Source organism: Watersipora subatra, chromosome 4, assembly GCF_963576615.1.
Source record: "Watersipora subatra chromosome 4, tzWatSuba1.1, whole genome shotgun sequence".
Lineage (NCBI taxonomy): Eukaryota > Metazoa > Bryozoa > Gymnolaemata > Cheilostomatida > Watersiporidae > Watersipora > Watersipora subatra.
Genome location: NC_088711.1, coordinates 14,766,226 through 14,794,111, shown reverse-complemented (window position 1 = coordinate 14,794,111; position 27,886 = coordinate 14,766,226). Strand labels below are relative to the sequence as shown.

The window sequence follows — 27,886 nt, the reverse complement described above, 5'->3', positions numbered from 1 at the left end:
AAAATACCTAAAACATTCTTCAAGTGCGATGAAAAGTAAAACTATTCATAGGAAGTCAAGTACGCTGTAACGCCCACCAAAAATTACATAAACAGGTAAACAGAACTAATACAATACTTCAAATGCGCACTTCTAATATCAAACATGTACAGAACAATGAAGAGGCGTGTAACTCTTTCCACTTATATTATGCTTGAAAAAATGTTTATGATTAGAACAAGTTGTTAAAAACTTGACGTAAAATAACATTTAGAGCACATTAAATAGGGAATGAACTTACCATCGACAGGACAATAATTGAGCTGCTTAAATCAGCTATGATGTAAGAACTAAGTCTAGAGCTCATCCATTACTACAGGTGCACCTGAAAGGGAGTGAGCATAAGCGGGTAACGTAATGCTAACTTTCCTCGGCTAAAATCTTGGGTTCCGTGGGTTTAATTAGAGGCCCTTTATGGCATATTATTTTTTATTCACTTCTTACAACCTTTGGATAGACTAGGTCATCAAATCATGTGCTTTAACCGACAGAAAAGGCAACACAAGTGGCTGCAGTTTATATTGCTGCCATCTGTAGACAACTCCTAGTCGATCACAATGGATTCAGCAATTACCTGTGTTCCAATGAATTGTGGCATATAATTACGGTATGCGTTCTTTGAATATAGCACACAAGTGTGAATAAATTTGTAAAAGCTACAAAATATTTTACTGTATTCTAATAGATACAGAATTGAAATTATCCTCTTGGAATATTTATTTGCGGATACCTCTTTACTATCTAACAGCAAGTAAGTCAGCTGTGGCTAATACACGTAATATTACACAAAAAACTGGTTATTGAAATATACTTCACCTTTCAAATCCTTTTCAATATTTAAAGGTAAGATGGTAATTTTCACTTTATCGAGCTCAGGATGTTAAGCCACGGCATGGCCTGTAGTAATGTCTCAGTAAAATATATAACCTCTATCTTGAATGATCACTTTAAGATAGCCATTAGATTGTAATTGTTTGTTGTTGGATAGGTTGTCATGGAATCCAAAGTCATCAGTACGAACGTGTTAAGTACAAATAAACACAAAAGTTTGAAGCATTAAATACCACAAAGTTTTATTGAAAATTACATTATGTACAACCTAGCATGGACTGCGTACAGCAAATAGACAAGATCAATGAGAATCAGTTCCCCATGACAAAAATATAGGAATTTTATGCCAAAGCATTACTGGCAAAGTACAGAATCTAAAAGGGAAACAAAACAACTTCACACTAAAGACATATTTACAGAATAACAATTATCATCACAAATATTTCTTGCTGTCATTAAAGAAACCAATGATATATGGATAGAGACTTTTAATAGAACTTGAAATAGTGTGGGAGCCACATGTGTACACACGTTAACTGCATTCACTATGAGACTCCCACCAGTCAATGCTGAAAAATGCTTGTAATTAATGAAAGTCGGACAGCTGCCGTATATTCCCTGCCAGAGGAAATGTCCTACAAACCAAAACAGCTTGAATTGTAAGACAGGATAAGACAACTTCATGGATGAATTAGAGCAAGCCAGGACTATGGAAATCGACTAGTACTAGAAAAGGTTGAAAATGAAAACATGGTAGGAGTACAACAACCAGTTAATATCAACAAATGTGCCACGATGCATCCTCTCAGCTCTTACCAGCGAAGCTGATGCCAGACTCAGTTGCTTAGACTCAGTTGCTGACATGACCACTGCTGCCATTTTCTTTCAGTCTACCTCCATCGCCTTCAGAGACGTAGCGTTTACGACCCCTGTTAAAATGATTCATGAAATAATGTTAAAAAACAAGTATAAATGAGATAAAGAGGAGAAAAATCCCAAAAATCAGCGAGTTTTGGCATGAGCTTAATTTGGCCAATGGAGACTTACCAGCTGAGCTTTTGTTTTGGCAATGTGCAGAGCTGACTTGCTTCTTTCTATGGAAGCTTGATAGCATGTAAGCGAACAGTACAGAAATTCATCTAACTAACTTAACCTAGCAAAGACTCTCGATATATGAACTTTTGTAATTATATTTTTTATCACTAGATTTTTAACTTTTTATTTTCACCAACTACCCTGGCAGCTTGATGCGCTGTTAGAGATTTGTAGGTGTAATAACTATGTGCACAGCTAATCATTGAAATGGCTTACGGCATTTTAGGAACTTTGCTCAGGATTACAGAATCAATAACGCGATACACATATGGTAAGTGATGATGTCAACAAAGTGATGATGCGTGATACAAAAGTGAGAGATTATTTATAAAGATAGTAATACAGTGGTGTGCATAAACTTGGAATCACATTGTTTTGTTCACTCTATATCGAATGGATCTTCCATTTGCTTTCTATTTTCCCGCCAATTATGATGCCATGCCAGATATTATATATCAATCTGATCAGCAGAAGATGTGGTTGTTCTCAGAAGGCAGTCTACACAGCAATCAAGACTTGGACCTCCAATGGAAGTCTTAAACCCACCTACTCTGCTGGACGACCCAAGAAGACGACTATCCGTGAAGATCGGTACCTGGTACGAAGATCCCTCGCTGACAGACATCTGAACAGTACTCAACTTTGTAAGAAGATCAACAACAACGGAGATATTGAGATTCACCCCAGTACAGTGCGAAGAAGACTGCTTGCAAATGGTCTGAAAGGCTGCAAGGCAAGGCGCAAGCCCTTAGTTTCTGAGAAACAGCGAAAGCGTCGTCTAGAGTGGGCTAAAGATAAACGGTTCTGGACAACAGCCCAATGGCAAAGGGTCTTGTTCAGTGATGAGTCAACATTTACCATCCAAAACCACTCTGGAAATTGTTATGTGAGGAGACGACCTGGAGAGGAGTACAGCCCGGCTTGTACGCTACCAACCATCAAGCACCCTACTGGAGTCATGGTATGGGGTTGCATGACAGCTTTTGGTGTGGGAAGACTCTCCATTTGTGAAGGCATGATGAATGGAGACAAATACATCAAGACCATGGAAGATGTCATGCTTCCAAGTGCTCGGAGCCTGTTCACCAGCAACGACCAACCCTGGTACTACCAGGATGACAATGCACCCTGCCACCGTGCCAAGAGAGTCAAGGAGTGGATGACCAGAAGTAATGTGAGGGTAATAGACTGGCCAGCACAAAGCCTTGACCTGAATCCCATTGAAAATCTTTGGCAGCGTATTGGTGTGATAGTCAGCAAAGATAAGCCAAAGACAAAACGGGAGCTCATAGAGAAGATTATTCATGCTTGGCATCACATCATCACTCCTGAAGAGCTCAGAAAGTTGGTAAACAGCATGCCTCGACGGTGTCAGATGGTGATCAAGAACAAGGGCTGGCCAATAAAATACTAATGCTCAGCTCAAGACACCTTACCAGTCCTTCTGAAGACCAACAATAACCCAACGGCCCTTTTCAGGGCCACCAATTTGTGTAAAAGAGTTTGTTTGTATCCTATTTTATCAATTTTCACTCACAACATTCATAGCCTGCAATATGTCTGCCTTTCGGTAGATCCACCCCCAGCGATAAAAATCTGAAAATATTTTTGAATATTTGGCATCATCTTGTTCTTCAGAATTTTCACTTTCAAATGATATATATATTGATGGGGTTGAGTCAATTGACTCCAAAGAATTTCTTAGACAACAGCATATAAACATACTTATTTGAAGATTTAACTGGTGATTCCAAGTTTATGCACACCACTGTAAGTCTTGCAGCTCCTGCTGTTCAATAAGGTACCATCTTTCAATGAGCAGATCAGGAAGGGATGACAAGGTTACAAGCTACGCTATGATGTATGTAATCATAAAGTTACCACAGATCTAACTAAAGGAAGACAAAGTTACCACATCAAATGATAACAAGTTATTGCATCAAACATCCATACTCTACCAGTAGTCTAACAGGCAACCTACCTGCCAGGAAGCTCCTTGAGCACGCGGTTTGGAAGGATACCCTTCGCAAAGCAGATATCAGCAAAGTTGTCAAAACTATTGACAGCTTGAGGGGCATCGAGTTGAATGTCATTCAGGTTGTCAAGGACACGAACAAAACCCTGCGCCATCTGATCCGAAGTGATGTAGCAGGCATCATAAAAGGCCTTGAGCAAAGCAGCCATGGCAGTAGCAGTTTGCTCCTTGCCAGACTCAATCACCAAGATGAGGAGCTACAACGATGCAGAATGACATTACAAGCAAATAAACAGATAAGACCAATCGTTGCGATGGAAGTGGGAGAAACAGAGGCAAAGAATCTAAAAAAATTGCTAACCTCATAAACAAGTTCATGGTGAAAATGCGGGACTTCCAAGTCTAGGAGACATCTGATCGCTTCGTTAGCGTCACCTGAAGACAGGTACTCTTTGAGGAGGAGGACGATCTGTTGAAAACATTTCAGAGGTAAGAGGTCATATTGTTGCATAAATAATTTTTTTTATATATTGTTCAAATTGCATTGAGTCTGATATCTTATAAATGAAGTGCTGGAGTCTCACACATGCTACAAACAGGCAAATCAAGCGAGCGCTAAAAATGAAGACACAAAGTCTACCAACTAGAGTTGCCTTGATTTTGTTATGGGAATCGGTGCCGTTGCCGATATGGGTGTCAAGTATCCGAATCGGTATCGTCCGATTTTTTCTTAAAAAATCTGAAACTTCTGATACTTTTTACAGATCAACTATTTAGCAGAAAACCGTATTTTAGCCTGCTACACTAATAAAAAATCAATAAAGTTCTGTAAGCTCCTTAATTTTACCTAATGAATTTCGGACCTGCCACACAATTTATTTCATGTCTATAGCCTGATCAATACAGCGGAGGAAACTTTGTGCTTTAACTAGGACATAATCACAAAGTGTGGTATTTCCTAATTACAGTGATAGGATTTATTGCAGACAATCACGAACAAGGTAATAAAGATGGGAGACAAGAACGCAGTGTAATATTTCTATTTACTAGCATTACAAAAGTAATTTAAACAGTCGATGCATAAGAGAGAAGATGTACCACAAACAGTAATTACCTTTATTTACAAATTACAAGAAACATGGACTGTTTTGTTACTATATGCACGGTATGTCAGTATGTGAATATGTATATATATATTTTTCTATAAATACAAACAAATAAATACACTAGAAATTCCCTGTCATACAGCCCACGACCTGATAATGGAATAAGTGATAATGGAAAAAAGAAATGGTAGTGCTGGTTGTTGAAAAAGTAGTTGTCAGGAGGAATTGGCAGAGTATAGTGTAAATGAGAGTTGTTCGAGATGACATAAAATAAATTTGAGGGAGCACAACTTCAAGAAAGTGCAACTAACAATTTCAACAAATATAGATAAGTTAGATAAGATAATTAAAGCTGTAGGCCTAACCTACTGTAATGTATGTAATTTAACAACAGCAATAAGGAAATATGTTTATCATAACTCTTAAATGCAATATTAGAAGTGAAATGGCAAGCTGCTGTGTACCATACACAGTTTGAAAGTTGGTTGTGTTGAATGTAGAATGGTTTTGATAAGCGATCTTTAACAGAAAGCAAGTATGAGCGATCACGCGTCTGGAAGTTTTTTGCAAACTGGAGCAAAATAAAAAAATGTTCTCGTCATAAAGGGGCATTGTAGTTCGGCCCTAGCTTGTACATAAGATGTAAAGAAGTTCGGCTAACGTTTTAAATAATTTAATAAAACCTTCGGTAATTGGACAAAAAAAACAGGCTGATAAACTGTGTACCACAATTTCGTACCTGTAAATCGGTCTACGCCTCAAACGATCTACGTTTATTGCAGAAACCTTTGGATAAAATCGAATAATTATTCTTATAATTAAATCTAACAATAATTTTATAAAATCGAATAATTATTCTTATAATTGTTTTCGCAAGATATTAAAAGCGGAAAAATATTAGAAACCTTAGCAATTAAACAATGTCATAGACTGGTGAAATGAGCACGTTTTTCTCGTAAAATACGCACTGCTAAATAGTTCTACTATCTGTCGCACGGCTTTATTGGCGTATCATAGGCCGGTCTTAATTATGATTAAAACAAGCTTTTCAAGTGTTTTGTGGCGATTGTTGGCCGAATTAATCTGTCTATTTATATATAATCCGATCAGATGGGTAAGGTTTAGGATATTTTCTACACTTTTCAAAAACTTGGTAACATATTTAAATAGGTTTATAAGTGTTTTGTATTGTTATTATACTTAAACGACTCCATTGAAAAATGGTTAAATATGTTGATGAGATTTCGGTACAAGGGTTTGCGATGGCCGTTAATGAATAATTTCCGTGAATTGTGTGCACATATGCATTTATCATAAATCTTCCAAACAATTGCTCTGCACGTGTTTGGTTGCAGGATTAATATTTATATTTTTTTTGCATTATGTTTATATTTGCATATAAAATGAAAAACTATCTATGCAACACAATTGATCTGAATCGGTATCCGAATCGGATGATTTTTCAATAAGAATCAGTATATCGGATCGGTATCTGAATCAACTGGTGAATTTAGAATCGGGACAACTCTACTGCCGAATATTGCTGCCGATGTTGCAGATAACAGCACAGTTGTGCACTCTTAAATAAGCCTACGCTAAACGAGGGATAGAAATAAATCCATTTTCCAAACAATGGCTTATACCTGGAGTAGTATCGTACCCGGTGTAGTATTGTACAAGGTGTAATGTTGTACACGGTGTAGTATTGTACAAGGTGTAGTCTTGTACAAGGTGTAGTCTTGTACACGGTGTAGTATTGTACAAGGTGTAGTATTATACTAGGTGTAGTATTGCACAAGGTGTAGTATTGTACCCGGTGTAGTATTGTACAAGGTGTAGTGATGTACACGGTGTAGTATTGTACAAGTTGTAGTATTGTACAAGGTGTAGTATTGTACCCGGTGTAGTATTGTACCCGGTGTAGTATTGTACACGGTGTAGTATTGTACAAGGTGTAGTATTGTACAAGGTGTAGTATTGTACACAGTGTAGTATTGTACAAGGTGTAGTATTGTACACGGTGTAGTATTGTACACGGTGTAGTATTGTACACGGTGTAGTATTGTACAAGGTGTAGTATTGTACAAGGTGTAGTATTGTACAAGGTGTAGTATTGTACCCGGTGTAGTATTGTACAAGGTGTAGTGATGTACACGGTGTAGTATTGTACAAGGTGTAGTATTGTACACGGTGAAGTATTGTACACGGTGTAGTATAGTAACCGGTGTAGTATTGTAACCGGTGTATTATTGTACAAGATGTAGTATTGTACAAGATGTAGCATTGTACAAGGTGTAGTATTGTACCCGGTGTAGTATTGTACAAGGTGTAGTATTGTACAAGGTGTAGTATTATACCTGGGGTAGTATTGTACCTGGAGTAGTATAGCCAGGTATTCCTATTGTAAACTCATTAATGTAGCAATACGAATGATACGCACGGACGAGAAATACATCATGCAGCAAGTCATCAATAAACTTATTTTATTTGAAAAACAATTATTTAAAAACACGACATCAGAATATGACAATACTTCAGCTCCGTCTTCCCCTCAATATAGAAAACGCTGACAATCTAGCAGACATTTGAAAAACCATAACACGTACTAAGGTAAGTTAAATGAAAAGAAAAAAACATTACATGTTCCCTAAACCTCTAATTGAACGCCGTATGGCTCCATTTTTGAAACCTCTCTCAATAGTGGCGATCAAATAGAGGCTGGCAATGTAGTTTTCAAATGGCTCATCAGAAATTAGGAAGATAACTTTAGCCTTTTTGCGGGTGAAGTGAATCTCACTTCTATTTTGCCCCCTTCTTCCGGTAAAGCAACATTAACCCTTTTGAACGCAATAAATCTAACTTACCTCCAAAATGTCGAAGAACTCTTAATAAATATGCATTGAAAAACTAAGAAATATCTCTACCAGTTGATATCTATTGCTTTCAATTGACCTGCGATGATATTATAGCCTGTGTCTTTCTTTGCAATTTGTTGGAGTGTTAGATTTTAATTTTATTTTAAATTTGAAGACATATTTTATGTTATATCTACATTTAACAATGTTGCATAAAAGCTCACTGCACTCATTGATATGTTTGCTAAAGTTTGCAGCCAAAACTAGCTTTGTATGTGCAATAGAAGATGAGTTACGAGCATCGATTCATTGAAAGATCGGATTACCGCAATGATGCTATCAAATAATACGCTATAAATCTGCAAATTTACAAGTTATATAACAACAATCTATCAAATGCTATAAATATATATTCATGAGAAAATGACAAATAAAACATACATGTATTTACTAGAAATTCCACTGTCATACAGTCCACGACCAAAGTGATAATGGAAAAAAGAAAGGGTACTGTTGGCTGTTGAAAAAGTAGTTCTCAGCAGGAATTGACAGAGTATAGTGTAAATGAAACTTGTTTGAAATAGAGATGTTCTAGAAATAGCTTGAAAAGCTTGGTTTAATACAATAATAAATCACACAAACAATCGCACCTAATCTACTACTATCTCAAACCTGTTTTACAACGATAAAAAAATATTAATTTAAGCTGTAGGCCTAACCTACTGTAATGTATGTATTTTACCAACAACGATAAGGAAATATGTTTATTATAACTCAAAAATGCAAAAGTATAAGTAAAATGGCAAGCTACTGGGTACTATACACAGTTTGAGAGTTGGTTGCGTTGACTGTAGAATGGTTTTGATAGCGATTTTTAACAGAAAGCAAGTATTAGCCAGCCAATATTAGTAAGCCAATATTAGAAGTAAAATGCACTGATATTATTAGAATAACCAATATTATTAATATAGTAATAGTATAAACCCAATGCACAATTTTGTTTACACTTCAAAACGTCATAGCTAACAATATCAAGAAGTGATATTTATATAGATTTTTAGAAAATCTATTTAAAAAAGTGTTTGGTCATGACAAACAGCAATAATGAAAGGAAAAGATTATATGTTTATATCTCTCCCGCTGCAATAGGAGAAATGCAATATTAGAAGTAAAATGCACTGATATTATTAGAATAACCAATATTATTAATATAGTAATACAGCAATAATAGAAAAGCAATGAACAATTTTGTTTACATTTAAAAATGTCATAGCTAACAATATCAAGAAGTATCAAAAAGAATATCCAAACTTAGTAATAGTAATACAGTAATAATAGAAAACCAATGCACAATTTTGCAGCGATCTTTAACAGAAAGCAAGTATGAGCGTTCACGCGTCTGAATGTTTTCTGCAAACTGGAGCAAAATAAAAAAGGTTCTCGTCATAAAGGGGCATTGTAGTTCAGCCCTAACTTGTACATAAGTTGTAAAGAATTTCGGCTAACGTTTTAAATAATGAAGCCTTCGGTGATTAGACAAAAACATAAGCTGATAAACTGTGTACCACAATTTCGTACCTATAAATCGGTCAACGCCTCAAACGGTCTACGTTTATTACAGAAACCTTCGAATAAACTTGATTACAAGTAAACAATGCCATAGACTGGAGAAATGTGCACGTTAATTTTTCGCGAAATGCGCACGACTTGATCGTTATATTCTCTGTCGACCGCCGTTTCAATTTCCGGTCTTAACTTTTATCAAACCAAGCTTTTCAAGCGTTTTGTGGCAATTTTCGTCCAAATTAATCTGCCTATTTGTGTATAATCCGATCGGATGGGTAAGTTTTTAGAGAATTTCGATAATTTACCAAGACTTGGTAACATATTTAAATGGGCCTATATGTGTTTTGTATCGTTATTATACTTTAACTAATCTACAAAACGATGGTTAAATTTGTTGATGAAATTTTTATACAAGGGTTCGTCTCATTGTTGATGAATAATTTTCGCAAGTTGTGTGCACATGCATTTATCATAAAAACTCCCACACTTCGTTCCGCTCGTTTGGTCGTGGGATGATACACGCAGAAACAAAATTAATGTTTTTCAAACAAAATATTTGCATTATTTGCTCGCCAGTTGTGTTCTGATCGTTGCTTTCGATGAACCGAGCATCTTCTGGTTGTTCAATACCTTCTACAATGTCTTCCAACCTCAACTTTTCTGCACTGCTGAACTAGTCGATATTAGCATTGAGACAACCGTTTTTAGCAGAACAGAACTTTTACACGTTCCATTTCACACAAATAATGATAAAATTTCAGCCACATGCGCTCTAAGCACAAAATTCAGCCTAAAACTAGTCGTACATATACCATCATAAATGTAAACTGTTTTTTACATACGTCGAAGTATCAAGACCCTGTTAAACAAGAAACTACTAGTAGCCAGATACAGTTATTAATTATTTCTATGGTGTTACTTTCCAAGTTTTAACAAAAAATACGAAAAAGCATTAGAGTTGGGCCATGAGAGAATCAATTGTTATTGATGTTAATGATTAATCATTAATACGATTTTGTGGACACTTCTATTAATCACTCGCTATTATGGGTTTGTGAAAATCTAAGAATGTCAAAGTGGAGTACAAATGGAGGTGGCATTTAATTAAAGGTTTTATGGCACTTGTTTGGTACGAAATTACTAGGTTTCTGTTTCACTACTAGCCTCACCTTTTTTATGAGAGTCTTTACAGGTCGAAGGCCTCCTCCCACGCCCCAAACATTGTCAAGCCTCACAATGCCATGTTTGAGACTGAGTAACACCTCAGCTTTCTCCAAAGCCAACCTGAACAACACATGATCAGAATTTCATGACAAATTCATAGCTCAGATCCATTTTTTAGTGATACCGTTGACTAAAGGTACATATATGTAGTTTGCACTAAGCTTTCACAAATAATTTGCCAAAATCTACTAGTTTGAAAACCTCACAGCATAAAACAACCTATGCATCCTATCAACTGCTTGTGAGATCGATGTCGGTGCTGGGCTTCCACTACCTATAGTAAACAGTGCTTGCACATACCATATTGCAAAAGACTGACATAAGGAGACAACTTCACTTAACCTTCGAATCGAAAAATAACTTAAAGTGGGTACTTAGTAAACATGAGACAAATCCTGTCAAACTTGTAGGTTATTTCAGTCCTGGTAGTAGTAGCAGAAAAAAAAACAAATGCCTGAACTGTCACAGGTTCATAAAAGGCTAGATTATTTTATTGTGTATGAATCTGTCAATAGAGACTCTAAAATACAACTGACAGTTGCGTGCTATTTCTACATACCAGTACTGCAGCTTTTATGGCTAGAGGAAACTAGGCTAACAAATCTATTAATATGTGTTATTAAATAGTGTTAGTCGGCTATGAATATATAATCAACTTAATAAAAAAGCATCCCTCAACGCATTATCTATATTTGAAGGCGTGTATGAGACGAACAAGGCCAGCCTGATTGTTATGTAGAACAAATTTGGCTGGTAGCCAAACTCTAGGATCATGGAAAGTTGAATCAATGAAAGAGGGGCACACGCTTATCAGTAACAGCTGCCAGGGTTTCCACTAACAACATAAACTCTGTGAGTTAGTGACAGAGGCCTACAGATAACCGTTCAAATATTCATGAAGCAATAACCCTTTCACTTTCTGTTCATGGTAAAAGTAAATTTATAGCTTGCGTGATGGTATGCTCGAACACTGCTGACTATGCATTCTATAGTTGCCCGCTGACTTAGCTGCCGGCTGACTTAGCTGCCGGCTCACTTAGCCATTAAAGAAGAAAAAGACTTGGGGAAGGGAAGCAAGCTTGCAAGAAATGGATTGCAAATGCTATGAACAAGTGTTTATCACATGGCACGAAACACAGACTTGATTGTGCAACCAAAAATGACTGCTCATGCATACGACAGAGTCATAGTCACCGCTGTCCGCAGAACATTTACACAAACCGATACAGTCAAGTCTTACTTACAATCCCTTGAGATCGTCAACATCCAAATTATTCAAACATTTGAAAAAAGATGATGATAAATATATTATGAGCAAATATACGGCATTACATGTAGTTTGATACAATCAATAGAGTTTCTCAAAAAATGGCCGTTTTGTAATTCAGAACATACTGTATGTATGCAGCTCTCAAAATAGTACACAATGCTTCATACTACTTTCCTTTTTAATAATTTTAAATAAGCTTGACAATTATCCCTGGTGCAGGGAGCGAGACTCCAAATTTATGGTTTACAGGTATGTTTATCATGCTTTCGTATGTGATTAAAAACTGCAAAATCACTAAAAGAATTGTTTGATTACAATTGTAGCTATAGCTATTTTATTCCGACGTATATATGTGTACAGACATTCATTGCATCCATAGTTGTAAAGCAAGATATGTAGCCTAATGGGGCGGCTATGCACACCAATGACTAGCCTGTCTTGACAAACTGTTGTTTTTGCGGAGTTGTTCCCCCGTCCGCGGGCGAGCAACACAACAGCTTGTCACAAGACGTACTGCACCTGATGCATCAGCTGCACTTATAGGGAGTTGTTCTCGTCCGTCTACGCGGCTTGGCTGCGATGTTATGTCGGTCGCTCCATTGGTAATCTTAACAAATTTTGCGCAAAAATTTATGTAGAAAAAATAAGATTAGAACGTTTAACCAGCGACCAGTCTCTGCGGTAAACTTTAGTAGAACTTGAGAACTTAGACAACAACAACAGCGACTAAACATGTCGTTATTTGTGCGCTCAGTCAGTTTTAATTCTATTTTTGTATCAGTCAGTTTTGTTTGTTCTTATAGATTTTATTTTCAATTTATTTTATTCTTAAATTCTACTAACGTGTACAACAGAGACTGGCATTTGGTTAAACGTTGTAATCTTATTTTTTTCTGCATAAACTTTTACGCGAAATTCATTAAGATTACTAATGGAACGACCGTCATAACATCGCAACCAAGCCGCGTAGACGGAAGAGAACAACTCCCTATAAGTGCACCCGATGCATCAGGTGCAGTACGTCTTGTGACAAGCTGTTGTATTGATCGCTCGCGGACGGGGGAACAACTCCGCAAAACAACAGTTTGTCAAGAAAGGCTAACCAATGACATGCATTATTTGTGTAGCCGAGACAGTGACAATATGTTGTGTTTGAACGAACGTCTGCCATTGGTGAAACAAGCTATTGTCAGCGAACGTAATCTTGATTTCCTTTTATGCCTTTTCAGGGCCAGCTGACTTTATTTGAGATTTGTTTTCAAATGGGACAGAGCTTCAGGCAATCTACTAACTATGATAAAGATACTTTCACTTGTAACAGATACAGTCAAACATGGATAACTCAAACTTCACGGGACCGAGCGAAAGTGTTCGAATTATCAGAGCGTTCATGTTATCAGAGCACTGTCACAAGTCCATGTATTTACTGATTTATTAGTAGATACATGTACATATACAAACTATAATATAAATCAAAAGCCCAAATGACTTGTTTCAAATTAAATGCTTCTAATGTAAAGTTTAAAATGATTTTATCAAAAAGTATAGAGATTTTTCTATCACTTGAGATTGGTTTGTTGTTTGAGGTGATGTTATTTGCCAGGGCGTTTTTTAGATTGACATTGGCAAAACTTGATCGCTCTTGAAATGCTCAAAAGAAAAGACATCTTTTTCTTTTGAGCGTTTTACCCACGATCAATTTTGCCGATTTTTCTTGAAGTTTATGCAAAGATTACCTCACTTTACCTTGCTTCCGAAGGGCGATCGCTAAGCGGATGTTTGGTATAAATCAAATTTCACCAAACCTTTAGAAAAGTCGTTGACAAAAATATTTTGCCGATGGTGGTAATAACGACGCTTATGAATTACGAAAAGTTGAGGTTTACCTCTATGGCTTGGAATAAAGTGATTTTCTAAAGCGATAACAACCGTTTCGGTAGCCGTTGGGCAAAAAACAGTTCGAGTTAACAGTGTTGAGTTCGAGTTATCTATAGCAATTTATCATTACGTGGGAACGGACCAAAGAAACCGTTCGAGTTAACCATGTGTTCGAGCTATCCGTGGGCGAGTTATCCATGTTTGACTGTATCTGAAGGTCGTTAGTGTAAAATGGAACTGCTCTTGAAATCTTTATTCAAAATTTGTCAGCTGGTTATATCAATTTAAGTTTATTTTTATATTAGTCTGATTTTTATTATTAATGTCTAGCGTTTTACTTTGAGCCAAAATATTGCAGGACAAATAGTTGCACAAATTATGACAGTACAGCGCGTGCTCCTAGAATGTAGAAGGGCTCCTGTAATGTTAACGTTATAGGGATCTTATGTTATAAGAACAGTAAAATACATGTAAACTGCCTAATCTGTTCCAAGATCTTATGTTATAAGAACAGTAAAATGCATGTAAACTGCCTAATCTGTTCCAAGATCTTATGTTATAAGAACAGTAATACATGTAAACTGCCTAATCTGTTACAATATCTTACATTATAAGAACAGTAAAATACATGTAAACTGCCTAATATGTTCCAAGATCTTATGTTATAAGAACAGTAAAATACATGTAAACTGCCTAATCTGTTCCAAGATCTTTCCAAACAGACCCCAAGTTTGTAAAGATCTTGAGTTTTTCCTATTTGTATGCCCTTTGGGCATACAAATAGGAAAAACTAGACAGACTTTTCATTTTTAGGCTGTACCGTAACTGCAGCATTATAAGTTTGCATCGACAACTTTTCTCCTTTTTATGATCAAGCTCACTGGTTTTATAGACCATGATCGCAGCAATTCTACTAAAATAACTTGATGGCGAACGCACATCTTCGATGTTCATTTACAACGATTTGCTTATTTTTTAAACAGCATATATAACAGCAGTATACTCTGCCAAGTAAAACTAATAACAAGTATTTTATACGTCTACAACAAAACAACAAAATATTTTACAAAAAAGCGGTATCACCTGTTGTCTGTTAGTATCCAAGGGTCAGAGTTAGGATACAAGAGAACTTTCAACGATACTCCAACTCGTGACATTCAGATTGGTAGATCGACGCTGTAACACCTGCACCAATTGATCGCCTTGTATTTATGAACAATGCGCAGCTATCCTATTCTCTGTTTTGTCGACACATCTGGCCGTCTATCTTGACAAACTAGATTGTTGCAAAAGTCGTATATATAATAAGTATAACGCAATACGCATGTAGTTTTTTTTTGCAAGTGCAGCGAGATAGATTAACGTTCAAATCGAATTTAAAAACTTGCCCGACTTGACACTTTACGTTATATGGAGTTTTTTATGTAGTAGGAAACAAAAACTGCACATAATTTTTTTACGTTAATTTATAAGAGGTATACGTCATAGGAGGTATACGTTATAGGATGTATACGTTATAGTAGCATCTACTGTATTTCAGTAAAAATAGAAATTTAGCAAAGATGTCGCAGCTTTAACCTGACTAAGCCTGATTCTGATTGGTCAATCTATTAGTCAAAAAACCCGTTATAAAGTAGTGTTGGTATGTGTAACCTAGACAGATACCCACAGTACTGGTGGTAATGCATTTTGTAAGTGTTTAACCCGGTCTAAGATAATGGAATTAATGAACTAACGTTGCCTCCGCTGACTCGACAGCTCCCTTGAAACTGCTGACAAACTTTGGAGGAAGGCAATCATCAGCGATGGCTCGTGCAATGAATTGTCCAACAATCTGCAATACACAAAGCAATAATACTTATCTGTACTTACACATTAATAGGGTGTCACATTTTCATCAATACAAAACTCTTGAATTGACCAAGTCATCAGCAGTTATATTAATATTTTTCCGACCAAGCACCAATAGACCTTAATGCAGCACCTTGACTTGGTCATCAGCGATAAATCAATGGGATTGATAATCAAAAATAGCCAATAATTTAGTATGTTCAGCAATTTTCCTGTTTTAGTTAAACTATATTATCAGTAGAGTTTGAACTTTCGCAAAAAATGTAGGCCAGTATAAAAATATTAGGCGTGCTCATAGTTGTTCAACTGCGGCGTGGTTGCGCATATACCACTATGTAATTATAATATTGAATAATAACTAGCGTTATTTACTGTTTATTTATAACTTGTATATAATTTTTATGTCAATTTCCTCCATTTGTGTTTAATTTTTATTGTCAAAAAACTTTTCTGCAATGAGATATGCCGTCAATTACTGACCAAAGGAAAGTGAAAACAACATGTGCATAATCGTGCATAGTTTTGTAAAAATTAATTCGCCAAACAGTGACTGCGACATAAAATACAAAAATACTGCCAATCTTTATGAGTCAGTTACATAAACAACAATTAGTAATTACCATAAAATAAAATGTAAAAAATGGTGAGGATGTTAATTACCCAACCGTTGGTTACCCTAAAACGAATAATACATCAAGCAAAATGTCCTTACCATTCCTTATAATCTATTACGTAACAATTTCAACTGCTTTAAACAGAGCTGCCAGAGTATTAAAAGTAGTCTGACCCCGTGTTCAAGTACCAATCTAACATCAACTTATGACAAAAACTATTGTTTCCAAGTTTTATTAATAAAGAAATAAGATTGACTATTTGTTCTTTGAACACAGTTACCCTAATTTAATGTAAAAACAATTAAACTCAAGAGCTAAGTCTTTAACCTTGAACTTTAATTCCTGGGAGCTCCAAAGCACACGGCATCCTCATGACATATACTATAGTATTAATTACAATATGAAAGCAGGATATGCAATAGTGTAGCCATCGAATTTTGTAAGCAATTTACATGCAACTAATTGTGAGTGGCTTTGATCGATTTGAGGAGACAGTGACGAGTCAAATCCAATCTTTTACTAGTTCATTTTTGTTATGAAATAATCATATTGTCACTTTTCTATCGGAAGCTTTTGGTTTTGTTATTTCCAAAAGTCGAGCTCATTAATCATAGGACAACTGAACATGGCAAAAAAATGATCCTTTTTACAGACTGGTAATTGGACCACACATTTATGAATAAGTACAAACCACATTAACAAAACTAACTCAATAATTGATCAAATAATTTCTACAAAAATGACTTTAAATTCTACAACATGGTTTATTGGTGAGCGGTTACTTGAATGTGTTGCAAGAAGGGATTATAGAATGCTTTTGTAAACCCGCATTCTGCTAATAGCTAGAGAATGTGCGGTTAATCATTTTATACTAGATACAACAATATTTAAAACATTGTTGAACGGTAAAAAGGCGCCAAGTCGCACAACAGCTCTCAATATATTATCGACTAGCTGTGCCACCCGGCGTTGCCCGGGTAATAAAAAAGTCTTTGGTCAGAAAATTGATTTGTATTTAACATATAACATTTGCCATTCTAACTTTCAAACTGCATATCATGAAAAAAGTGTTAGTTGAAATAATTTAATAGGAAACAAAAACAATTGTAAAAACTTTCAAACTTTGTCAAACAACTTTTAAACTCATATTTCCTCATATTATGAGGAAAATGTTTGGGGCAGGTCAAATAAATTAAAAAAATAAAACGACTATAAAAAGGTTAAGATGTAAATGTGAAATAATTATCAAGTAATAGCTAAATTAAGTTGGTTTTGCTACAGTAATGATACAATTAATACAAACTGAGAAAACAAAACAAAAATCCTGAATATGTAGAATTAATAGTAACAATTCTTGCATAGAAGAGTGAGTGAGTGCGTGTAACAAAGGTTACTGTGCCACCAGAAGTTATCCATCAAAACTTTGAATACAAAGACACTCATACTCTACGGAGACTCTTCCTATGGAGACAATGTAATTGTCTGCTCGGAAAGATTTGGCCTTGACCCCAGATATAGTAATTGAACTTTATAAAAATATTTCTTAACAGAGGCGTCATAACGCGTGGCTGCATCGGTAAAATAATCAACGTGCGCTATAGCTACATTATATCTATAGCGGGAATGCGTACAAATTCACATACGAACATACTTTGAGACATATATATATAGAATATAGATTAGCACAAAAGCTCAATTATATGTTTAGATCGCAGCGCAAAACCAAGGATATTTATAAACACGGTGATAATACTCGGTGTGATGTGATAAAGTTGGGATTATTACTGGTGACTACAGAAGAACGAAGCTTGAGGTCACTTGAGAGTCGGTACAAGGAACAGAAATATCATAAATACAAAGATGTAAGGTATTTTGGTAGAACAAAATAGGAGAGAAATGCATGCTGCTCAACAAAGAAGCGCATGACATGAAGTTGTCTCTCAAGTGATGAATTTGCTCACTCCTATACATAAAACTATAATATTTACAGTATTCAAGGGAGCAGCAGGACACTTCAAGTCAATGGAATCAATTTCTTTAAAGATAATTCACCCAGTATGCGCATGTTTAAATAACAGACTTGTTTTTGTTATGAAACTACGCTATAACATTCCAACTGCGAGCCACAGCAAGCCAACACCTCATTATACAAATCAGTAAGGCAACAATAACCTTAGAAATGAAGGGTATTGACTTGACTGGAATCATATAATGGGTCAAAGGACTTGCAGGACCTGTCACTGACCTGCCATAAAACCGGCTTACACGATATAGAGCGTGCAAATAAGAAATATGTCTAAATAGAGTATGCGTTGGTTAGAACAAAACTGGTATTACTTTTCTATATACGAAAGATTTGTTTGCATTTTAGAAGTAGCAAAACTTAACTCGTTAAAAGACCTGCTACTGTTTAATCCTTGGGCTATCAGATTAAATTTCAACTAAATAATATACTTTTACAATTTGGCTGAACTATGCAATGCATTTCCAGTTGTGCATTGCAGAGGATGCCTAAGTGGAATGTTACGATAAACAGAAAGTGGCAGCTACAAAACTTAAAAACAACAGAAAATCCCAACTACAATCAATCCCAAACTTTCTCTGCTACTGCCAATATTGTTGTTGTACCGAGTCCACTTTCTTCTTTTTTTACTTGCTACATGGATTATGTGTTGTCATGTTTTGAACACATTGGACCATCTGGTCCAGAACGTGTGACTTGCAACAAAATTCACATTACAGTTATTTGGTATTAAAATATTCACCATGTCTTACTCTGTTGTGTTGTACATGTAGGTGCCAAATATGTGGAAATGTGATTACAAGCTCTTAAAAGCTCAAAAATGAAAAGCTGCCGTAGATTGGAATCGCTTTATTTCTCTGACGTTGTCATTACAGTTTGGTTATTGTATTGTTGCGTGATGTCCTCACATGAATTGAAAGGCCAATAAAAAGCTCAATATAAAACCTATCGTAGCAATAGTTTATGACAAACACTTCGGGTTTTACCAAAGATCCCGTATCAAATATAGATGCTCGCTACTTTACAGTTTTGTTTCGGCTTGGTCTAATCGGCAAGTCGTAATCTGATCATGTGACCCAATACTTTGTAAATAATTTCTGCAGCACTTTTCGAGTATCACAGGTGACCAACAGGCTCGTCATGATTATCAGACAATGATATGTACTCCTTCGAGCTAAGGTTAAAAAATTAAAGGATTTTTACGGTAAGTTATAAGATATCGCTGCTAAAATAAACAGCATTACAATGACGATAAAACAGACGCGTAAGAACAATACACATGGTTTTATTGAATCCGTGAAGTATATTTGTGAAAATATTTCGACGAATAAGGTTGCAGGAAAGTGTAAACAGAAACCATCTCTCACAACTACATCACGTTTGAGCCGTTTTGAAAAGGGAATCCAAACTACGGCGGTCTCGTGTGGCTGCGATTTTCTGTTCGTTTTTGAGCTTTTAAGAGCTTGTAATCACCTTTCCACATATTTTGCACCTACAACACAACAGAGTAAGACATGGTGAATCTTTTCATATCAAATAACGGTAATGTGAATTTTGTTGCAAGTCAACCTTTAAGGAATTACAGTCAAACATGGATAACTCGAACTTCACGAAACCGAGCGAAAGTGTTCGAATTATCAGAGCATTCAAGTTATCAGAGCACTGTCACAAGTCCATGTATTTACTTATTTATTAGTAGATACATGTACATATACAAACTATAATATAAATCAAAAGCACAAATGGCTTGTTTCAAATTAAATGCTTCTAATGTAAAGTTTAAAACGCTTTTATTAAAAAGTAGAGATTTTTCTATCACTTGAGATTGGTTTGTTGTTTGAGGTGATGTTATTGCCAGGACGTTTTTTACATTGACATTGGCAAAACTTGATCGTTGTTGAAATGCTCAAAAGAAAAGACATCTTTTTCTTTTGAGCGTTTTACCCACGATCAATTTTGCCGATTTTTTTTGAAGTTTATGCAAAGATTACCTTACTTTAACTTGCTTCCGAAAGGTACAAGACAACGTATACGTTTAATTACAACAATTTTTAAGACGTTTTAAACATTCAACATTCCGACATTGATTCAACACTGAATCAATGTCGGAAAACTATTCATCGTTTGACCTAAACACAGAATACATGTACATTCAATAAGTATCCATTCAAAAAGCTCGAGTGATAGAGTGATATACAATGTACCGTAAAACCTCGTAAAACTTCTAATTGAACTGCCTCGGAGTGTTGCTCTTAACGAATACCACTTTCCTTGATTCCGAAGGGCGATCGCTAAGCGGATGTTTGGTATAAATCAAATTTCACCAAACCTTTAGAAAAGTCGTTGACAAAAATATTTTGCCGATGGTGGTAATAACGACGCTTATGAATTACTAAAAGTTGAGGTTTACCACTATGGCTTGGAATAAAGTGATTTTCTAAAGCGAAAACAACCGTTTCGGTAGCCGTTGGGCAAAAAACAGTTCGAGTTAACAGTGTTGAGTTCGAGTTATCTATAGCAATTTATCATTATGTGGGAACGGACCAAAGAAACCGTTCGAATTAACCATGTGTTCGAGCTATCCGTGGGCGAGTTATCCATGTTTGACTGTACTTCTAAAAGGATTGCCTGGCGAAATTTGCCAAATTGTTGCCATGGCAATTGATAAAAGTTGCTACACAAGGCCATTCTTCAGGTATGCATTGGAGTAATACAACTTCCATGAAAATACGCGTCTGGAGAAAGCACACTAAATGTCTTTAATAAACATTTGGTGTGTACCATGACTTGAACTAGTTTGGTCCGAAGTCTGAATAAAAGACTAACTGTAACTGTCCAAAGCCAAACCTTGCTTGGATTAGATGCCACATGCGACACTTGTCACATAACTCAAGCCATGCTTGTTCAGGAATGTTCACTATCTGCAGCAGTTCTATAATGGCCTACACCTAACTGACGACTCCTCATAGTTATTGTGAGGTTCAGTATTAGACAAAAGCTGTTGAACTTGTCATAAAGTTTTAGTTACGGAATGAAAAATTCAAGTCAACATAGCTATTCAGTGAAACGTTTTCCGCTAAAATACAGAATATATATCTGATGTTTGTAAAGCGTAATGAGGGTTTTGACAGATATAGCAGCTAAAATAAATGCATCAAACTACACAAGCGTGTAGAAATGTTACGCGCATGCAATTAAAACTGCAACTCCTTTTGAACGTAACCTTGTTTAACCATCTGACCGCATCATTTCATGCAACTATCGCTAGAAGGAAACGAGATTCACTCCCTTCGTTGACCTGAGTTCCCTCTCACTGACCTGAGTTTCCCTCTCACTGACCTGAGTTTCCCTCTCACTGAAAAGATACTCCACAACTAGTTACTGGTAAATCTAATTGAAGCCAGACTCACCACTGGTGCCTCGGGTGCATCTAGAGTCAGGTCGGGCAGCTCAGCGAGAACGCCGGAGAAGCTTCGACTGACGTCTTCTTGCGAAAGGAGGTTACCGTACATATCAGAGATGAGGACCGAGGAGAGCTCTCTAACCGTGGCCTTGCGATCTAAGGCTAGATTGATGAGCACCTGAATTATCTTATGGTAGCTCTTTTTAGCATTCAGTTCCTTCAGTGACTCCTGTCAACAACCATAGCTACTTCAACCACAAATCATGGTATAAACACCTCGCCACTCTAGCAAATTTTTGCTCGCACTTTTCGCTTAGGTTTCTTTGCTAGCATTTTTGCATTGAAGAGTGCTCTGAGTGTGATGAGAATCTCAGAAACACACATGAGATGACTTGTTGGTGAGGCGAACTAACTTATATCTGTCAGTAACCAATTACGTGTACCAACAACCAACTGCCTGTGCTAAACATGCCTGCCCTCGTGAAGAAATATATCATAAATTCTTTTGCTCAATGCCCTGTACCATGTTTAAAAAAGAGCATGAAAATTACGAAATTAAATGAACGAATACAAAATTAAGAGATAATATATTACAAATTTTTATCGCGAACAAATAAATGGTGATAAATAAATAATGATATTGGGCTGCTTTATTTATTTATGAATAGTACGACTACTTTTTGGCAACTGACAGATAATACTCATAGCCCAAATGTTTTTCATGAACAACATTTCTCAGCAATATTAACTTGAAATTTTATTTTTTATTTTAATTTATATATATATAATATATATATTTAAATTTTATTGTGCCAATTTGTATCGACTAAATAATTATCCCTACACGCTAGCATGATGTTAGCGAATGGCTATAATTTTATCAATCTAGTAATAGTCAACAGAATTATCATAAAATTATTGCATGGTTGGCTACAGTGTACACTAGCCGACGGCCAGCTGTATTTTGCTAAAACTTGATTCCCTGAGAAACCAGAGCCGTTTCGATTGATTAAAAATCTGCCAGTAAATCAATCGAAATTTAGGATTTTCATTCTCAATTGTCTAACAATTATACCATCTCATATCCAATTCAGAACATTTCCACACTCACCTAGCATGGTTTCATTCAAGTAAAAACAATGAAGTTTCATGTTAAAACTTGCTTGCCAGTGGTACAATTCATCATTGAAATTTTTTATAAAATACCATGAAGCTTGCTAGATTTATGTTATTACAAATGATTATTGCAACACTTCCAACTCTCTGAACGCTAGCAAATACAGGTACAAATGATATTAAAAAAACAACGTTATACTAATCCAGAGTAACTTCAATACGCTAAATGCCACAGGAAGTTGCAAGGAATTTGAGAATAGGTTTGCATGGTTGGCTACTGTAATTAATGAAAACTACATTATTTACCTGAATTAAGTTGTTGCTATTAGCCAGTGATCTACAGACAAATTCATTTATTGCGATAATTATATATATTTTTTGAAGATTTTCCAACACTACTGCTTTTTCAGCTTTCATATATTGTGCTACTTGTAAGCTTGGACATTAAAGCAAATATTCACAGGAATGTTTAAAAACAGCTCACATGTGTGGAACAGTTATCATTATAGAAGGGCATTATCGCTCCGTTGCAATGACTCTGTTGTCAGACTGTATTAAAACAAAGCCGTACATCCTCAAGTTCAGGTGAAAATTATTACCAACATAAACATTAATAATGAAGAAAAATGCGTCAAACATATCATTCATAGCGCTGTCAGACGTTATCGCTTCATTGGAAAATGCTTGTCATAGAATTTAGCTAAACCTAAATTATTAGCCGATGCACTCCGATAGCGGGTAACAGCATTAAAAAACACCTGTACTGTGAGATCATTTACATTCCAAAATACACATAAGTTAAACAAAACAATGACAAATGTCCTTGGTCTACATGTAAAAGCTTTTAGTACTACTGCTTACGGCATAAATATTTAGAAATAGTGTCGAAGTAAATCCAATTTAGGCACGCTGAAACGATCATCATTTGAACATAACTATTGCTAAGACTAGTCGTTGTCATTGTCATTGGTGCAAACCGACTAGAAGTCATGCAAGCTCTCAAATACATACATTCAGTTTAACTAGCAAATAAATACAACTTCGAAGAATAGTTATAGGCATGCAACTGATTTCAATGCAAGGATTCAATGACTTCTGAGGCAGCAAGCTCCACACAAGTACGGCGATCATTCACAAATCGAATCTGCTAGCCGCTTTTATGTGTCCGATAAATAGCTGACAGTGTTAATTGGGTGTCATTAAAACTGATTCAAAAACTGCACAATAAAATATCAACTACACGTACTACATGTATAGTTGGATGGAAAATACGCAAAGTGAGAAAAAAAGTCAATAGGTACAAATCAGTAAGTTTCCATTACGTGATACTGGATAACAGTTGATCAACATAAGAAAATGAGTCAGTTTATCGAATGTGGTCCGTCGACAATCAGTTAATTTTTTAGCTAAGGTGCGTCAAATAACTGTTTTGATGGATGCACCCTGACACTCTAGCGCTTGGTAGTAGCAAACATTTACAGGTCTTCTTATAACAAAAACCTGCATTCAAAGCGAATAAATAAGCATTATTCACAATGTGTTAACATGTTACACCGAAGCATGTAGCAATAGTTATCAACTGTTATCCACCTGGAAAAGAAGAGGAATCACCTAGTCAAGGTTGCAGCAGTCGTATCGGAAACATAATCATACAGAGACCAGCTAGACAGATGCCTGCGCTTACACTCTGATAGTTGTGCTATTAGAATTCCTATGTTGACCGTAATTCAGAACATTCTGTAAAAGTCTAGCCTTTACAATATGTGTCCAAGGCAGCAGTACTGGAGTAATAAGTTATTATGAACAAAAACTCTTTAACTGAAAGAAGCACAGAGCTTTGTAAGTACGTACGATGACTTCGTAAGTGTCACCATGTTCAAAGTACTCATGAAACATGTCTTCGAGGAACTGTTTGAACTGTTCATCATCCATTACAGGTCGGACTGTCTTCATCCTGTATTCCTCCTAGAAGTACAATAGTAAAACACAGTCTTTATTAGGATCAGCTCTTTGACTTGAGTGGCATAAGCCATAGACCTATTAACTATTATACTATACTATTAACTATATTAACTATAGTATAGTTAATAGGTCTATGGGTATAACCTATGCACTATCTATTAGCAGTCATTCTCACTAGTAGTAAAAGAATGCAATGAATTATAACATTTCAACTTACCAAAATATGCTTTTTGCAATTATTTAAAACCTATGACCTGTAGTCGAGACATACGGGCATCATGCTAACAAGTAACTAAATGGTTATTGTATTATTCAGGGTCTTAACTAACATATAATTAACTAGGAAAATGTAGACACGCAACTCTACAAAACAAATCTGATAGCATTTAATTTTACAAACTCAAACATTATATTACTAAAGTTAAAATGCCAAACTCTTTGGTAGACGGCAAAATTGAATGTTCAATAATTATTTTTAGTATTGATTATTAAGATGCTTTGTTACTTCATCAAAAAAAAGTTAAATATTGCAGATGGTAACAAGAGAACGTTGGAGTAAAAAGATGATAGCTGAATGAATAACAAATATTAATATGTAGGTCCGATAGACTGTCATGCCAAGCAATCTGTGGTGGTTAGCTGAGTTTAACCAAAAACTGTAGGAGGTCAAGGGCAACAAGTTTGAAATAACTAAAAATGAAGATGGATGGAAAAATATTTTTAATTCGCAAGATAAAGTTCTGCGCAATTGGCACGTCTAAAACACTAACACAAAACAGAAAATTAAATTTTAAAAACTAAAGTTTGAATATGACAGTGAGTTTATAAATATCCAGAATTTTGTCAAACTCACTCAATAATTCCTGATGCCTGTCTTATTATGTTTTTTGTCAAGCAACGAAAAACATCATTTTTTGTTGATTTATGAATACCGATCAAAAGGTTATAGGGCTACGTGCAAAACATAAAAGACTGAAATTATTTATGAAAGTCTTTCATGAAAGACTGCGATTATTTCGAACACCGAATTTAAATAATAACGGGTTTTAATACAACCATTTCTATTATTCTAAATCGGACTAAACATCCTCAACTTCCGCTCCTAAAAAGCTAGCATGCGTCACATATTTATGGGCGAACTTGTTGTGTCGATTGTGTTGTTTTAGAGACCGATATTGAAACGCTGTAAAAAAAGCCTTCATGACTTTGAAAGTTAGTGGACCAATCTTTACTTTGAGTACAAAATCGGAATTAACGTGTCTGATCTAACTAAAGAAATGATGAAAGCCGTTCGTGTCAATTATGGTTTAAATACAGCCAACAGCTAGCACTATTTTCCACATTCTGCAAAAATGTTCCACAGTAGCACATGAGAGTCAGAAGAGAATCTACGGGTTAAAATCATGTGACGGTGACTATAGCGGTTTATGGATTTTTATGTTTTAAAAATCCAAATTTTATGATTTTTTCAATTAAAAAAAATTACGACAAAATTTAAATTTTGTCATAAATTTACCTTAAATTTAGATAGAAACATACTTGTTTTGTTTTTCTACAACGTCATCACCTTTTTCAATGCATTTTTTCTATCTAGCTAAAGTAATTAATTCCCATCCCTTTGTGTTAAGTGATCAATCAGGCATCATTGAGCTAAAATTCTGAATGTAGATGAGAAGCAATGGCAACCATATTAAAGAGAATAAACTGTGGCACACTTTAAGCTATACACCAATACATTTTACATAAGTGGCCGCAAAGTGAGTCTCATGACACATCAAACGTTACCATAAAGAGATCACGCAGATGTATGTTACCATTACATCGTGTACATAATGGCTTAGTCACTCTAACTTTCTGCATTGAACAACGTTGTCTGGTTACTTTCACAAGTGCCACTTCATGTCAATTTCACATCATGCAGTGTTTTCAAGATTCTCAAATTTTTACATAAAACTGAATGCAATTTAAGGTACACAAGCTGAACTCGTCATTTTCCTGCATCCTGAATCAAATCAGTACATACGCCATAATAAAATCACCAACAATCAACTGAAGCAGATTGGCTATGCAATTTCAATTGTGCTAAATGCTGTGTATAGCTAAAAATTGCAAAAAAGTACATGTCATGTTATTAAATAATGAAATGATCTCCATAAACTACCTGGCCATCAGAATCATAGTTTGGATCATGAATATCTGTAGTGGTCGAGTCGACTCCCAGTTCATCACCAGGTTTACCCCATGTACCCTTACCGCCAGCACCACCTTGAAGAAAAAGTAAAGATTTCTTGTATGTCGACGAAACTGATCGGAAAACCTTGCTAGTAGAATGACTAGAAGATACCACTTCAAATGCATAATGAAAAAAGTTGCCTCTGTTATCAAAGTATATTAACCGACTAAAAATTAGGTTTATGTCTTCGGTAGACAATTCACTAGAACGCTATAAAATTTTATAGCAAGATCCGAAACTCATAAAAGTTGGTGCAATAATGAAGGGTATACAGTCTGCAAAGTTATGGAATTAAGGACTTCAATCAACCGTGACAACACCAAAGGGCGTCAAGATTCACATGATTAAACAAAAATCATTTAAAAGCAAATAAATCTTGAAAAGTAGTGCACATAAAAATTATTATCAGTTCGAATACCTTTCTTTGGTGCACCTCTGCCCTTGCCGGATCGACTTTGATGGCGATCTTTGGTTAATGCTTTTTTCAAAGCAACTGCGTATGCATTTTCTTTGGAAGGGCTCCTACGCAAAGCTTTTGCCCCAGTAATAACCCTGCGAGCTCCAACGTCTCCTTCTGCTAATTCCGAAGCAGTGAGCACGCCAGGGCCGCCATTTTCTTGCACGGGTCCATCACCAGCCTGATTAATGGAATCACCTTCAGCTGACATTTTTAGAACGCTTGATGCACAACTGTATTAGTTTCTACGCCCTAGTATGAAATAAGACTAATTCACAAATATGTGAAACCAGCAATTGCATAAAATTTGCAAAAAACAATTGTGTCCACGTTGTTCTCGAAGTTTGTTATGATCTTTCGAGTCACGTGATACATACAATGGTCACAT

General features: G+C 35.8%; 1 protein-coding gene across 1 annotated transcript; it reads right to left on the bottom strand.

The window, feature by feature from the left end:
* Window positions 1-1,086: 1,086 nt before the first annotated feature.
* LOC137392981 (programmed cell death protein 4-like) lies at window positions 1,087-27,878 on the bottom strand. The gene is made up of 10 exons (XM_068079358.1): window positions 27,460-27,878; window positions 26,970-27,073; window positions 24,698-24,811; window positions 21,738-21,959; window positions 15,576-15,673; window positions 10,637-10,751; window positions 4,302-4,409; window positions 3,947-4,197; window positions 1,687-1,799; window positions 1,087-1,505 (listed from the first exon to the last, which is right to left on the bottom strand). The coding sequence occupies exons 1-9, from the start codon at window positions 27,707-27,709 to the stop codon at window positions 1,721-1,723; spliced, it is 1,341 nt and encodes a 446-aa protein (XP_067935459.1). The 5' UTR covers window positions 27,710-27,878; the 3' UTR covers window positions 1,087-1,505; window positions 1,687-1,720.
* Between the last annotated feature and the right edge of the window lie 8 nt (window positions 27,879-27,886).

Excerpts from the sequence above, each read along its gene's own strand:
- LOC137392981 (XM_068079358.1), bottom strand. The coding sequence starts at position 27,709 with ATGTCAGCTGAAGGTGATTCCATTAATCAGGCTGGTGATGGACCCGTG. Across the intron at positions 27,074-27,459 it reads CAGAGGTGCACCAAAGAAAG|GTGGTGCTGGCGGTAAGGGT; the intron begins GTATTCGAACTG and ends TTTTTCTTCAAG. Across the intron at positions 15,674-21,737 it reads ATGCACCCGAGGCACCAGTG|ATTGTTGGACAATTCATTGC; the intron begins GTGAGTCTGGCT and ends TGTGTATTGCAG.